At 39.5% G+C, this 14,467-nt stretch overlaps 1 protein-coding gene across 8 annotated transcripts in view; it reads right to left on the reverse strand.

Annotated features, from left to right (window-relative positions):
• The window catches only part of gria3b (glutamate receptor, ionotropic, AMPA 3b), a 79,212-nt gene extending 74,073 nt beyond the window's left edge, over positions 1 to 5,139 (reverse strand). For 3 of the 8 annotated variants that reach the window (XR_010915396.1, XR_010915395.1, XM_067518743.1), the window contains exons 1-2: positions 4,881 to 5,139; positions 4,270 to 4,428 (exon numbers count right to left, since the gene is read on the reverse strand). Coding sequence is in view for 3 of the 8 variants with exons in the window: in XM_067518743.1 (XP_067374844.1) it covers positions 4,270 to 4,428; positions 4,881 to 4,959 (238 nt within the window). In the remaining 5 variants the exon portion in view is untranslated. The remainder of the gene's footprint in view (positions 1 to 4,269; positions 4,429 to 4,880) is intronic. The other 5 variants (XR_010915397.1, XR_010915398.1, XM_067518742.1 and 2 more) reach the window with 2 other exon arrangements.
• Between the last annotated feature and the right edge of the window lie 9,328 nt (positions 5,140 to 14,467).

A 14,467-nucleotide genomic window follows, 5' to 3' on the forward strand; every position in this document is an offset into this window, starting at 1 on the left:
TTTCAAGCTCAGTTACAGCTTGCAAGGACGAGAAGAGTACCACTACTACCACAGCCTGTCTTCCTGTCAGACCACATACTGCAAAAACCAAGTTTCTTTGTCACCTTGTTTGCCATCCCTTCACACATCTCCAACACCAAAAACAACTAGGCACAACGATACAAGCAAAGGTTTGGCAAAGGCCCTTTGGTTTGTGCTTCACAACATATGCCATTTGCCACATGTGCTCAGTGATACTGTAGGCCGTCGGTGTAAAACACTGTTGGTGTTTCTGGGCAACATGTGCAGACCTAGCACTCTCTGGGTGGGTGTAAAGGTCAGTGGAAAAGATGTTTCTAAGAACGTGTTGTGTCTAGACGAAGATTAGACCTGTGCGCTGTGGGTGTCTATAATAATCCTGATCAATGATGTTAATATCCCACATCCATGTAAAAAAAATAAGCATCTGCTAGAGGTTTTCTCTTGACTATCAAATGAAATACTACCATAATAATTTCTGCCATACACATATTCCGATCCTGATACTGTACCCACAACGACACTTGCTCACATATTATCACTATAGATCATCCAGCAATATTCTGTGCATGTATGTGCAATAAAATATCCAGTCAGACTGCAACACACATATAATGTGCGATCCTTTATTTTGAGATTGAGACTGATAATACTGCAGTATAAGTTTCTAGTAAGTAACTGCTGTCTATTGAAGAATTAGTTCCACATTTTAATAAACTTATTCACATTCTTGTCAAGAGAGAACTAATACAAATTAGTTTGACTGATTAGTTCGACTGATAGCAAGCCCATGTTTATATGGTTAATAAGAAGTTAGAGACTAGCTAGGCAATCAGTTCCTGACTGTCTCCAGTCTTCATAATGTTGCATCTAGATCCATACAGATTTGAAAGTGGTAGGTATTATCTCATCAAACCCCAAGAAAGAAAAAAATAGGCGTACTTATAAAATGTTTGAATTATTACTTTCTCATAATCTATTCTACATTCACATAAAGACACATCCCATATCACACTCAGCCTGCTTATCTCACCTCTCACACAAATTCAATCACAATGATTCTTGTTTTCATCCTGCATTCTCTTCCACACAGCTGGAGCAAGACAGGTTTGTCTACAGTGGCTAATAGCGATTGAGGAAGGTGGCTGAACAGTGCAGCCAAAGAAGCGGCTCCTCCTGCCAGGGTTTAAGAACATGGAGGATTCAATAAAAGCGGGGTAGGCACATGTAGAAAGGCTGGCAGAGGGGACACAGACCATTAGCTTAATGACAGAATGAGAAATGGGGAATAGGGAGATGAGATTCAAAAGTCAAGCATTGCAAAATTTGCCTTTAACAGGAATCAAGGCGAGTAATCTAATAAATAGTGTGGCAAGGAGAGGCAGATGGGGGCTTGATGCTTTTTTTTGCCTCAGGTAGAGGGAAAAGGAGAAGAGTAAACAGGAGAGAAAAGGATGGCAGTGTCATTAAGTTGGCTAGCCGTGACCATCAGGAACATTAATGCTGTCTGCTCTGCTTTTTTCAAACTAGTATCCTTTGCTTTGAACTACTCCTGTCTCCTCTGTGAGCGTACCTAGACTCCTAGCTTCCACAGCTATTATGGACCCTGCACCGGTAATTACACATTTCACAATTTCTGATGTCACTTCAAAGCAACAACTGTCGTGCCACCAAAGCATATGCCATGCCCATGAAATACAAAGCCAAACCTTAAGGATTACTGAAGCCACACATTGTTTCGCTGCCAGTAACTTATTCAATTAATAACATGAGTTTTTAAAGAGTTTTTAAATCAGTTGAAAGGAATTGTTCTGACACTAACCTGTGCCTTCATGAAGTCTAAGGATTGTGATAGTTACTTTCTAAAAAGCAAAATAAATGCAAGCAAGTTGGATTTCAGTGCACAGTCTCTTGTTCCTCTGCCGTTATTATTTTACTTTTAAAGAGTGTACAGCGAATGAGGGGGAGAGATCTCACTGATGAGTCAGAGTAGAGGGCTTTGGCACTATCTGTCCCAGAGTAAAGAGAGAACACACAGTAAAGCAAAATAGCATTATCTGCACAAAAAAAGAGAAGTCCAACAAAACAAAATATAACAATACTGTCACTTTCAACAATTCTGCGAGGCCTGGGGCAGCCAGATCTCATCTTGATCAAAGCATTGAAGCTTGCTTGAGAATAAATGAACTCCCCGAACTCAGATAAATGACACTTTTGTAAAATCTTGTTTCAAGTTGTCCAATCACAAAGTACTTGTGCGCTATTGCTGACGAAGGTCTGAGTCATCCACATGGGGCTATTGATGACAAAGGGAATTTGAATGTCCACTAAATAATTATGACAGCTTGCAGAACAAACAACAGCGCTGACAAATGTAAAACTCAGAACACAAGACTCACTAGAGGCAAAGCCTCGAAGGCCTTGAAGTCAGCACATAAGTGATATTTAATAACCGTCATCTCTACATTGATAGAGACAATCTGAAGTGCTTGTGGACTGTTGTGAGCTCAGCATGAGCTGTTTGTGAGCTCAGCCTCACAAGAGTCTCAGGGCCCTACCTTGAAAAAAAAAGTCTCAGATCAGAGGTTACACAAATCACATTTGAGTCTCGGACGGTCTTTGCTTATAGTTCATTGATATATTTACCACTAATATTTAGTGATGAAATGTAGCAAGATAAACATCCGAGCTAACACGCATCAAACATTTTAATGGCATTATTAGCCCTTTAATTTTTGCATCACTGTACATTTTTTTCTATTACGCATCATTAAAAGTTTATTGTTGAAGGTGGTCCTGAGACAGTGCTCTTGATGGAGATGCTGAGACATGGCAGCACGAAACACAAAACGGGGCCATGGCTCCCACAGGAACCCCTTCCTCTCACCAAAGCTCTGTCTGCCCCTGAATTTAATTAGATTCTGATATCAAGCCCTTTTCTCTTGTGCTTCCCTTCCTCTTCAACATGCGTGAAATTGCACAGCACTATCTATTATTTATTCCCTCTCATTTGTTTATTGTTTCTTGTGGATGCCTTCGTTAGGGCACTTGCAGCTCTGGTTCCTGTGATATGACACTGTTTCATCTCCCTCACTGCTCTGGCCCACCTCCTCTGCAGGTCTGAGCCCAACTCATTTGCTGCTGTTTGTTGAGGAGCTATGGATTTTTTTTCCCCTTTCACCCAATGACAGCACAGTGAGGTGCGATGAGGGCTGGGTGCTAATGAGCTGACTCTGCAATGCTGGGGGAGATGCTCTGTAAAACAGGGGGAGTCAGAGGATGGAGCAGGCGGAGACGTTCTAGCACATGTAGAGTCAGAGGGGCCATTATGATTGTGCCACATGCGTTAGATGGACTGAACCCAGAGCTGTTTGTCTCCAGAGTCGGCCATTCAGCCAAACTGAAACCATCTTTTGAAACGACGGTACAAAATGGCATTGTCAAGTCTATTTCTTGCCCTTTTGTCCACTCGGCTTTTGCTGATTTCAAAAACTGCATCCAGAAAAAGAGAGAAAGGAAATTATTTGTTGGCTCAGCCACAAATCAGACTGGCATTGTGTGCGATGGGATGACCACAATGGCATAGGCAAGAAAAATCTTGATACCCTGTCATTTTAAGTTCTATTCTTTCGCCTTGAATTGTGAATCATTTGTTGAAATTTATGTATGAAAACTAAACATATTTACACATCAGAGGTTTAAAGTCTGCTGCTTCCTTCCAGTTGTGTTCCATCCCGGGGCATTTGAACTCCAACATAATCCTTTACACAAGGTTTGTGTATTTGGTTGCACTTTCTGATCAAGGCCAGCACGTGTAAAGCATGTGGCCAAAGGAACAAGTGCATTGTAATTAGAAAGTGGAAATCACTTTTGCGAAATTATAAACATTCTTAAAATATCATCTCTGTACAGCACAGCACCAGCAAAAATTCTGTAAATGTGATCCAGTAGTCAGGTGTGACTCTCTGTGAAACGTTACTATCTCCCCTAAATAAAATTCATACATTTTTATGTGATTCATACTGTGTGGGACCAGCTCTAGGTAGAACACTGTGTACATTGCCTAGTTGAGGTGCATCAATACCTCGGTTTTTGCATTGAGACTATACGAACCACACACGTGAGAAGAGCTGGGTCCCTCTGGACTGAACTGAAGCCACATCAGGTCCATGTGACTTTGACATAAATAATTCTGCTCTTTCTGCATGGACAGAAGTGCTGTGGGTCTGGACTGAAAGAAAGCACACTTACATGCATGGGTGACCGAAAAGCTGTTGGACGACTCCAGGTTGTCGACATTGTAGTTGAGGTGGAAAGGCTTTTCAGTTGTGTTTTGGTTTGTGTTGTACAGCTGCACAGCGAACCTGAACGCACTGTGCTCCTGCACCGTGGAACGCATGAACAGTCCCCCTGAAAGAGATGAAAACCAAGATCACACACACTCGCACTTAGACTGCTGTCAGTTTTAGACTACAGTTTATTCAGTAAGGAAACACTCGGTATGTCCCATATTCATATAAAGAAGGTAAGATATATATTTTAAATAGCATCTATCATGTATTTTGATCAGTGCGCTTGTCTGTAACTCTTCAGCTGGAGCTGACCGCCTCTCGTCATCCTAATTATGCACTCCACTTATTTTCAGGCAATGATTAGTGACACAGTCAGCTCGAGCTGTAGCTTTAATCTAGTTTTTAACAACCAGGGGCTTTAAGCTTGCAGCATATGCAAAATCAAGTTGGGATCTTTGCGCAGAGCTCCGCGCTCCGTACGTATGTCGGCGACATAAAATTGGTATATTGCATTTTCACTTGTCCAGACAAACCAAAATCTACAGGCGTTTATCACAGAAAAACACTTACCAATATTGATTTGATTTGGAAATCCTGCGAATGATCTGTCAAAGAGCCACAGTAGAAACAAAACCACGCGTTGTGCCATTTTCGCCGACCTATCTGTTCAACTCCTTAGAAAGGTCTGTCTAAACAAATTCATATGTTCTGGATGAAAGCCGGGCGCGATGGAAATCCACTGGATAGATGATGGTTGCTCACAGTGCACCAATTAGGTTCATTGAGGTGCAGCCCAGCTGCAGAGGTTTTTTTTTTTTTTTTGCAACTAAGAGAGCGAGAGAGAGCCAGAGCCGATGAGAGAGAGAGAGAGAGAGGGAGAGAAGAGAGCGAAGAGAGAGAGAGAGGAGGGGAGAGCCGGTGGTGGGGGGAGAAGGAGCTGATCTGAACTCCGATTGGACCAGTGGCGGCGCGGGCCACTGTTGGTCAAACTTGATCTGACGTTAAATTAAAAAGCCTCAACCCGCTACATTACGACAGCTTGGGATGAGTCCTGCACTTGTCAGAATTAACTCACTGTGGGTCGAATCAGCCGCAACACTGCAATCTCAGGTGGCCCGTGATTCTGAATAGCCTGGCCAATTCCAGCTGACGCAGCTCAGGCAGCTGGAAGCTGCATATCTCGAGGATCAGCGCACAGGCTGCATTTCCACCATGAGAGCTGCCCAGTGATGGGCTTTGTATACCCACCAGTACAAGAACAATTTGTGCTGTAACCACCTTAAAAAAAGTTAAATTAGACTGATTTACATTCTGAAACACTCACGTTAAAAGTAAACTCTTGTAAGTGCCATTAGAAATTGTAATTTGTCAATGTGCATTTAAGATGTTTTAAAAACCTCAACAGAAAAGCGATTAATCTGACTTTAAAAGTGTAGTAATTAGTAATTAAGTGTCATAAATAAAGTGTCAGTTATGTTAAAAGTAGATTATTTTCTTTTGAATTGTAGTGAAGTAGTTTCAAAGTAACTAGCTATGAAGTAGCCTAAAAATGTACATGTAGATAAGTATAGTACTTGAATACTAGTACTATTTCCCACAATGTCTAAATCACATTCGCCAGTGTCTGCCTCAGTCATTATTTGAGAAAAATGACATATTTGAAGCTAGAAAGAGGTACAGCTATATGTGAAAACACACAAACCGTATTTTTTATTTACCTCACTGGGGATGACAACCATATACAGTAAAAAACGCATTTAGCTTTCTTTGGAGGTTTGATGATAATAATAAACTCAATTTTATCTCTCAGTAAAATCTGCATCTCATTTTATTTACTTTAACTTGTGACTCTGTCTCTAATGAAACATCTATCATTCTTGTGATTCTGCCTAAGAGAGAACAATTAGGGGATTACTGGCCCATTTATCGCCCTCAGCAAAGCGCTTTGAAAATTGAGTTTTTAATTGCATTGCAACTGGCTAAAGCTTCAGCTAGTGATACTGCTGTACAGCTGCCTTTAACATAGGGCAGACTGTTTGTCATGTTTGAAACGTCTCAGCGTTATCGGATGTTCAGTAACATTTTGAAAGCTCATCATAGAGAACAATAACTGATAACTGCTATATAATACGCAATGGGTTCAAGCTCCACTATACTATACAGCGGATCTAGCTTCGCTAACAAATAAACAGCAGAGTAATAGGTGAATATAGAGCTTTGCCTAGACAGAAGGAATAGGAGAAAGCACCAACTACAATACCTCTGTGGTGATAGGTTAAATTATTTGTTTCATTTATTTTATTGGTAATATCAGTGCAACTAGAAGTCTGTGTTTTTTAAGGGTTTCTGTTATTCAGTCCAATTATGGAACAATATATGAGCTGTCATTATAGAGAGAAACATCCTTTCCAAAGGTGTTTGGAGTTGATGTTGATTCCCACAACTCACTGGGTCTCCAAGGGTGAATCTGGAATGACACCAAATTGATGTTCTGGTCTCTGCAGCCTGTGTGTCGAAGTTGTAGCTGTGTGACCTTAATGGTCAAAGTCATAATAAGCAATGTCAAACTGACATTCCTGCTGTCGTTTTCGTTCTGACAGTTCCTCATGCTCCCATCACATCATACCTGCCTCTGAGATGTTGATGCTTGTTGGTTAGAATGTAGTGTAAAACGATTAATTAAAGAATACCAAAGGAGCCGTTTAAATGGCCGTTTGCAGAGCACTACAGTTCTCAGTGTGAAGTGAGCTAATCGTGTTTCATTTCAAACAAAACCCACAAAGAAAAAAAACATCATTTGCTACAAGGGGAGCCCAAATAGTTAAGATAAGGCCTTGATATAATTGATATTAAATGGTGATGATTGTGCTGCGTTATTTGTAATTAGGACATTTTGGCCATGCTGTGTTATCCTCTAGGCTCAACTCTCTGCAGGAATTTAATTTGGTGAGTGTAAAAATTCACAGATTAGATCTATACGAAAACAAATAATTATATGATGTGCTTTTTGGATTTGAAAACACTCACAGGAATGTTGCTCATGAAGCCGAAAAGAAAATTCTAAAAGATAGATGAAAACATGTTGCCTCTTATCTTATGATGATGAAGATGATTCACAGGCAACAGCTCAGAGCTCTGAAAGCCTCACCAGTGAGAATGATTCATTTGTTACCTGCCTACTAGTTCTAATACAACAGGATGAATTCTTCATCTAAGTATATGGCAGCAAATAAGTTAGAGACCATCCTGTAACGTGGGCATGTAAAGACCAGGGTCATAATTACTTGATTTGCTCATGATTATTGAATAACTATTCACATATCTAAAATATTCCTGTTACAACACCAACTGTCTGTGTTCATACCATGAAAACACAAACAAATAAATCATATACAGCCAACATGTGGTTGGAAAGTTTGCCACAGATTGTCTGATGAAGAAATTGATTCCAAGCCTTTATGGCTAGTTAGTGTGGCAACTATAACAATGGCTGCTGGATTTCGTAGACAATTGTGTTGACATATTTGAATTTATTGGATTCTCATATATTGGCCACAATTTTTTTGTTTCACATGATGATCCTTGAAATTTGGTAATTAAAGAATTAAAGTCATGTTGTCACTGCCCTCTAGTGGAAATGTCAATGTGAGAAATACCTGAAATACTTTTGTTCTTGTTTTGTTCTTTTCAAATCAGGGTCAATATGAGATTCAAAACTCTTAACAAATTGTCTTAATAATTGAAAAAATATGTTGAATCTATTAAAAGGGCAGTGTTGAATGTTTACAAAGCAAGTTTTAAAATGAACAAGCACTTTAAAAAATATATATTTTGATCTTATTTTTATAGGACTAAATCCTATTTTTCACTTTTAAAATCCGTGTATGGTATTTGGCTGCAGTAGTTCGGTTAGTGGAGCAGTTGTCCACGTTTGAGTCCTTTCTACATGTCCAAGTATCCTTGGTCATGACACTGAACCCCAAATTGCTCTTGGTGTGTCAGGGGAGCACCTTGCATGGCAGTGATTGGTGAAAGAGCTAAATAAGCAGATCGTTTACATGTACAAACATTGTCAAATCACTGTATCAACCGACTGATATCTCCCTACCTAATAAAGATCCAAATTGGGCTCAAATATTCAATTCATTCTAAACATAATATATGTAAAGAATTTTATGGAGACCATTCTACACTGTAGTGAGTCCCTGTTATTGCCTAAATGTATTTTTGATGTGCACCAGGGTTGCACAGAGTTAAAACACTTACCTAATACTCAGGTGTTGATGTCTGATCCAAGGCTTTGGTGTTTCCAGCGCTATAAAAACCCAATTGGCAGATGAACGGGTGACTGTGGTAGGTAAGGGCGTCTGTGTGGAGTTGAGTTGACATCTGCAGGAGACTCTTTGGACCTCTGCATGTGTAGGTCCTCGCTGTCAGGTGCAAGCAGCAGCTGCTGACTCCATGTGTATTGGAAGAAGCACGTGGCTGTCTACATCCTCCAACAGGTAATCAGTTGAAGTTAGCGCAGTGGGTTCAGTGCAATGAGGATCAGGCGTTTACGCATTGGTGAAAAGGAGGGTACAGCAACAACAAAAGAGCAGGAAACACCACGAGAGTAAAATCTACAAGTACTGTAGCTGCAACTGACCAGTAGAACCGAGTTTTGCTAATAATACTACAAAATAATTATTCTGTAATCAAGACTAAACACAACAGGAATGTAACTTATCACCCTGCTTATACAGTTGCAACAAGAACAAACGCGGCTCAACATGACACAATTGCTCAAACCCTCCTGGAGTGTAATCAGCAGCTTGACATCTAGTGTGTTGCAGATACAAAACAGGTGTTTAGATAAATTTTAAAATCTGGTGCATATTACCTTAGGGCTTCAACCTGATGAGTTGCAGTGAATCAAATCCATACCTTTTAATTCAGCAATGATGATTCCAATTTAGCAGGCCTAATTTTTTTAAATTTTTTTTTTACAAAACTTGTCTGCATAGGAGAGAAATTGCTTTTCATGTCAAAGATTTAAACACTTGCCAGCTTGGAAATTCAATATTTTTCTGACTTGTAATGTATGATCATGACTAGTCACATTATATTTCATTTAGTTTACCCTCATATGACTAGAGTCACCTTTCAATCTCTCTTTTCCCTATCAATTTGTGCTCTGCCTCACATCAGTCTCCCCGTGCTGAGGAACTAAATTCAGTAATCATAGAAATGGGTTCCTCTGATGAAAGACACATAATGAGTCGGGGTGAATTAGTATTGTAGGAAGGATGCAGTTAAACAAGCATTATGCAGCTCAAACTCAATAATATTTTGAGAGCTGTTCCAAGAGCCCATCAGTCTTGGCCAGATGTTGGAGGCTGATAAGAGACTCTGCTCTCACGGAGCTCTTTTTTATTCTGTCAGTGCCTCATACCATGAAAGAGACTGTGGGAAGGCAATGGCCTAAGGAGAAAGAGAAGCTCTTGCCATTGTGGTCAGAGAGATGTAAAGAAACAATAAATCTCATTGAAAAACATTTTGTGCAAGCACTGTACTTTGTGGAAATCACATTTAGTTAACAAACAGCGAAAAAAATAAAAAATAAAAAATAAGCTGTAGTATAAAAAACCATGTGCATTTCAAGCGGCAGATGATTCTGATGGAAAAGATGTTCAGCGAGAATCGCAGTGATCTCCCCATGAGGAAAATGAAAACGCATCATGTGGCATAAGATAAATGACATGACACAGTCATGGGATGAGGGAAAGGTGTCTACCCCAATTTCACAATTTAAATGCCACTGCGTGTTCTGTCAGGAACACATCGTGTGCTTTGGTTCCCCAGCAAACACTCTTTGGCCTGAGTGTGACAGAGGCAGTGTTATCAGCTGCACAGGCTGACACACTTCACTCTCTTGCCTCAGGCTTTGCACAGTCAGAACCACGCGACCGCAGCAGCCAGTGCAGCGTGGCAGGAAGACATCTTTACCATATGAGGATTGAGCTGCATGGGAGAGACTTTCTGCACGCAGCAGGCTTTTCCCCACCTCCAACACAAATATGTCGCTACTGGACAAACATGTTTTATCCAAATATATATTTTTACACAAAGAAAATTAAACAGTATTGGTGGTTAATCACACTGTGAGGGCATTCATTGTGTTTACTGTATCTATTCAGTTTATGTGGTCTAGTGCTACAGTGATTAAGCAATTACACAATTAGTGGGTCAACAGAAAAATTAGGACGCTAATGTGATGATTGATTAAACATTGCAGTCATTAGAGAAGCTCAGATCAGTGCAAAATTGGCAGTTTTAGCCTTTTAGTTTTGAGGGGTTTTTAAAGTCTCTTCTTTACTTTTTTTTTCTTATACTATTATAAATGAAGTGTCCAATCAGCTGTCTGACAGACTGGGAATTTTGTACACTAAATTAACATGTTTCTATATTTCCAACATTTCTGTCCAGTTATTTTAATACTTTTCCTGTTTTTTTAACTTGCTAAACACTGAGCTTGCTCACTGTCAGTCTTGACACTTCATTGATTAACATATAAATTTCTAAAAATGATCAATTGTTGAAACAATAACAAACATGGCCTCTCTAATGGCTAGAGAGCCAGTAATACAAATAAAAGTGGTCGGTGTTATATGCCAATAATAGAGAATATACCAGCTTTATCAGTTTTCTGTGTGGTCTCTTCTGTACAACAAAGAAAAAAGTAAATAATTAAATAGATAACCACAAATAGTCCACTGTGGCTCTGACTCAGGTTAGGTTTCAGTCACCCTCCTCTTTTAAATCTTTGAAAAGGAGTGGCAGGGGTTTAATGGTGAAGGGAAGTTAGGGTGGAAAGAAAAAATAAATGCAGCCAAGAAAATTCTCCAAACAATCCCCCTGCAGCAGCAGCGGTAACGACAGCAGCCTGTTGTCTTCCCTTCCCCCCATGGCCTCCGTTGGCATATTCCAGTAATAGGAGATGGGTGTTGTTCACTGCCTGCATTTAATTGAGAAAAAAACAAACTGGTTGCTACAGAAAATGAGAAAGGTGAGCCAACATAACATTTCTACTCAGTGATCCTTTTAAATAATTATCAGTGTCCACTGCATCATGCTACCAGAACTCATCCTGTGAATGAAATTCCAACAATTAGGGATGTTAAAATAAGTGCACTAACATTTAGGGGGGAACCAGTCTTATATACAGTATAATAAAGTATGACAGAGTAAAGAGTTTAAGTTGACTTAGAAACACTTTTACATGAGGTTTGTGTAAACTGAAAGCAGTACATGTACTACATATTAAATTTGTGGCAGATAATGATAACCGGAGGCATATTAGAATAGCAAGGAAAACATTTATCTTTATAAAACAGGTTTGCTAGCAATATTACTACATGGGAACCTAATGATAATCCCTTGTGCTTGGATTTTCCAACAGTCAAGGATGCATCAAAGACGTATTCACAGTGAAGAATTGCACTGAAATAACATGCTAAGTCATGAGCACATAAATAATAAATATTCTGTAGATAGTCAGTGCCATATGTCTTAATAATACGCTCTACATCTAGGTAGTTACAATGGGAGTAAAAATATTGTGTTCTGAGGTCCAGAGTTATTGTATGATTTTTTTAAGTGTGTGTGTGTGTATACTGGTTAGGCTGCGCTGGTATGTCTTCATGTGTCTGTGCGTGTTCTGCTGTTGTTTTTGTCAGAAGGGAGGCTCCTGCTGTTTGTTGGTCCCTCACAGACTGTGATGCTTCAGTTATCATTGTTAGCTGGCTCTACTGTACCTGCAATTAAATTTCCAAAGTCAGAGGAGCTTAACTAATTACTCCTAGCAAATGCCCCATCTTTCCAATGCAAACAACAAAGAAAAATGCTCTAATAGTGCAGGAAGCTATAACATGGGCTTGGGCGAATCTTGTGCTGTCAATCAATACAAAATTGGATTTGCAGCATAATGTTATGTCAGCTATTTCTGTGCATTCATTTGACAGATAAAACTGTAATCAAGCTAATGCAATGCTCTCTACAGAATATTTTAGCAGAGCAAGCTGAAATGAAGCCACTTTTCCCTTTATGCCCAGCTGAACACAACCCAACAAGTCTCAACTGCAACAATTTTTATGAATGATACTGACAAGTACTTGACAAGGCCAAGACCAGACAGCTTGTCTGCACACGAATGAGACTGAATCATTTTATAAATACAAATCACCTCAGAAACACTACCTTGGAATATAAAAATGTAATGTAAATGTTTTGGTTTTGATGCATATTTGCATATTCACATGTAGTGGGCTGTCAGTGGCAAGCAGTGGGTGGCAGTGGAGCGCAGAGAGGCTTCAGTTGTTTGTTTGTTCAGTTCAGCAGACAACTACTGCTTTAATTGTATTAGGACATCTGCGAGGCCACTGTCAGCCTATAAACACCACCCGCAGAATACAAAGCCTTCAAAACCACCCCTGCACGCTTGTGTGACTCTGTAAAATACTGTTGACGTGCCTGAGGTGGAACCATCTCAGAAAGTTATCCGTCAGGGGTGACTCAATATGAGATCATAAAAAAGGAAATGAGACAGCAACAACCCAAACAAATGCAAGAAATGTGGCTTTAAAACTCATAATGTAAAGATTTAGTTAAGTTCATTGGGTGAGTAGAAGTTGATGATTACGAATATTATGATAAAACAATGATGATTACGAGGATTATGATAAAACAATGACAAACTTGCCACATACAAAAAACAAAAGTTAGCAGCATTAAGCAGCAAGACGTTGAACTAGGTTTATGCAGTCTTCCCATAAATGGTATAGGGGGCTTCCTCACTGCATACACTGTCTGAATTATATATCATGTCAGGTTGCAGATGCACAGGAGTGCATTATTTACTGATACCAACAGAGGAAATGCAGACGCTATTGTATACTGTACATGGGACAGCTGGAGAGGTGATTATGAATTATAATCACTTCAAGTGTTTATAAGATTAAAAATACTGCTTGATGTTTAACTGACAACCACAGAGCTGGTATAGCTGGTATAGTGTGGTGTGTGTGTGCGCTTGTGTGTGTGTGCGCGTGTGTGTGTATGCGCGCGTGTGAGTTATCTTCTTGCAGTATCAAGCTGTTATTAAAAATCATCGAAATACAAATACAGGCTGTGGTAAAACAGGATTTTTTTTAGACACATATTCCGTTTTATTTTTAACAATGTATGCTCATGGCATTCCATTGCCATGCTGCAGTTTATCACATTTTCACATCACTTTTTCTGAACACCATATTTCGCTTAGAGTCATTAAATTTTCACATATTTTCTCTTTTTCTACTGGAGGTACAGTGCGCTAGATGTGTCATCTGTGTGATTCAATTCACTCTGACAGAAGCCTTCTTTGCTCAACCATAGTTACTCCACTTGTACTCCACATGCATGTCCATGCAAAATAATCCAACACTGGCAATAAAACAGCTCATTTATTTGACATGAAGCCTGATGATTACTAACGACAGCTATAGTGGTGACAACAAAGGCAGAGGAAATGCAGAAAAGAGAGGTGGATTGATCTGCCTCAGAGCAAATAAATGCCTCTGTTACTGTTATATTTTATCCTATATCGCTCATGTGGTAAACACAGGGTTCTGCAGAAATAAATCAACCTATTGAGCACAAACCTAAAATGACATACTTCTAAGTTCTGAAAAAGTCTGAACAGGTGGTCGCTATGCCACAGACAGGTCAATCAAGCTCAGTGGGAGTTTTGCCTTAAAAGAGGTTTCTAGGAGCATATCTGTGCTATAATAAATAGCTCCGAGGAGCAAGATTCGTCACTGTCAGACCTTCTTTTTGCCACACTTCTATAGGTCATGATGATCCCCCTAAAATAGGAATTTTCTGAGAATACAGCACACTTATTTTAAAATCTCTTCACCTGACATTTCAAAAGGTTAAACTCTGTGGAAAGGGCAAGCTAATTAAATAATTTCTTTCAAAGAGAAAAAAATATCAGCTAATCACAGTTGAGATGTAGCTCACAAATATTAGATCATCATTTAGAAGCACTTCAGATAAAGTAGTGGCAGCATGTCAGACTAAAGATACAGTAGGGAGGAATATATCAAAATGTCTAGTTAACTTTGCTGATTAAATAT

The sequence above is a fragment of the Channa argus genome, chromosome 10 (assembly GCF_033026475.1).
Source record: "Channa argus isolate prfri chromosome 10, Channa argus male v1.0, whole genome shotgun sequence".
In the NCBI taxonomy this organism is placed as follows: domain Eukaryota; kingdom Metazoa; phylum Chordata; class Actinopteri; order Anabantiformes; family Channidae; genus Channa; species Channa argus.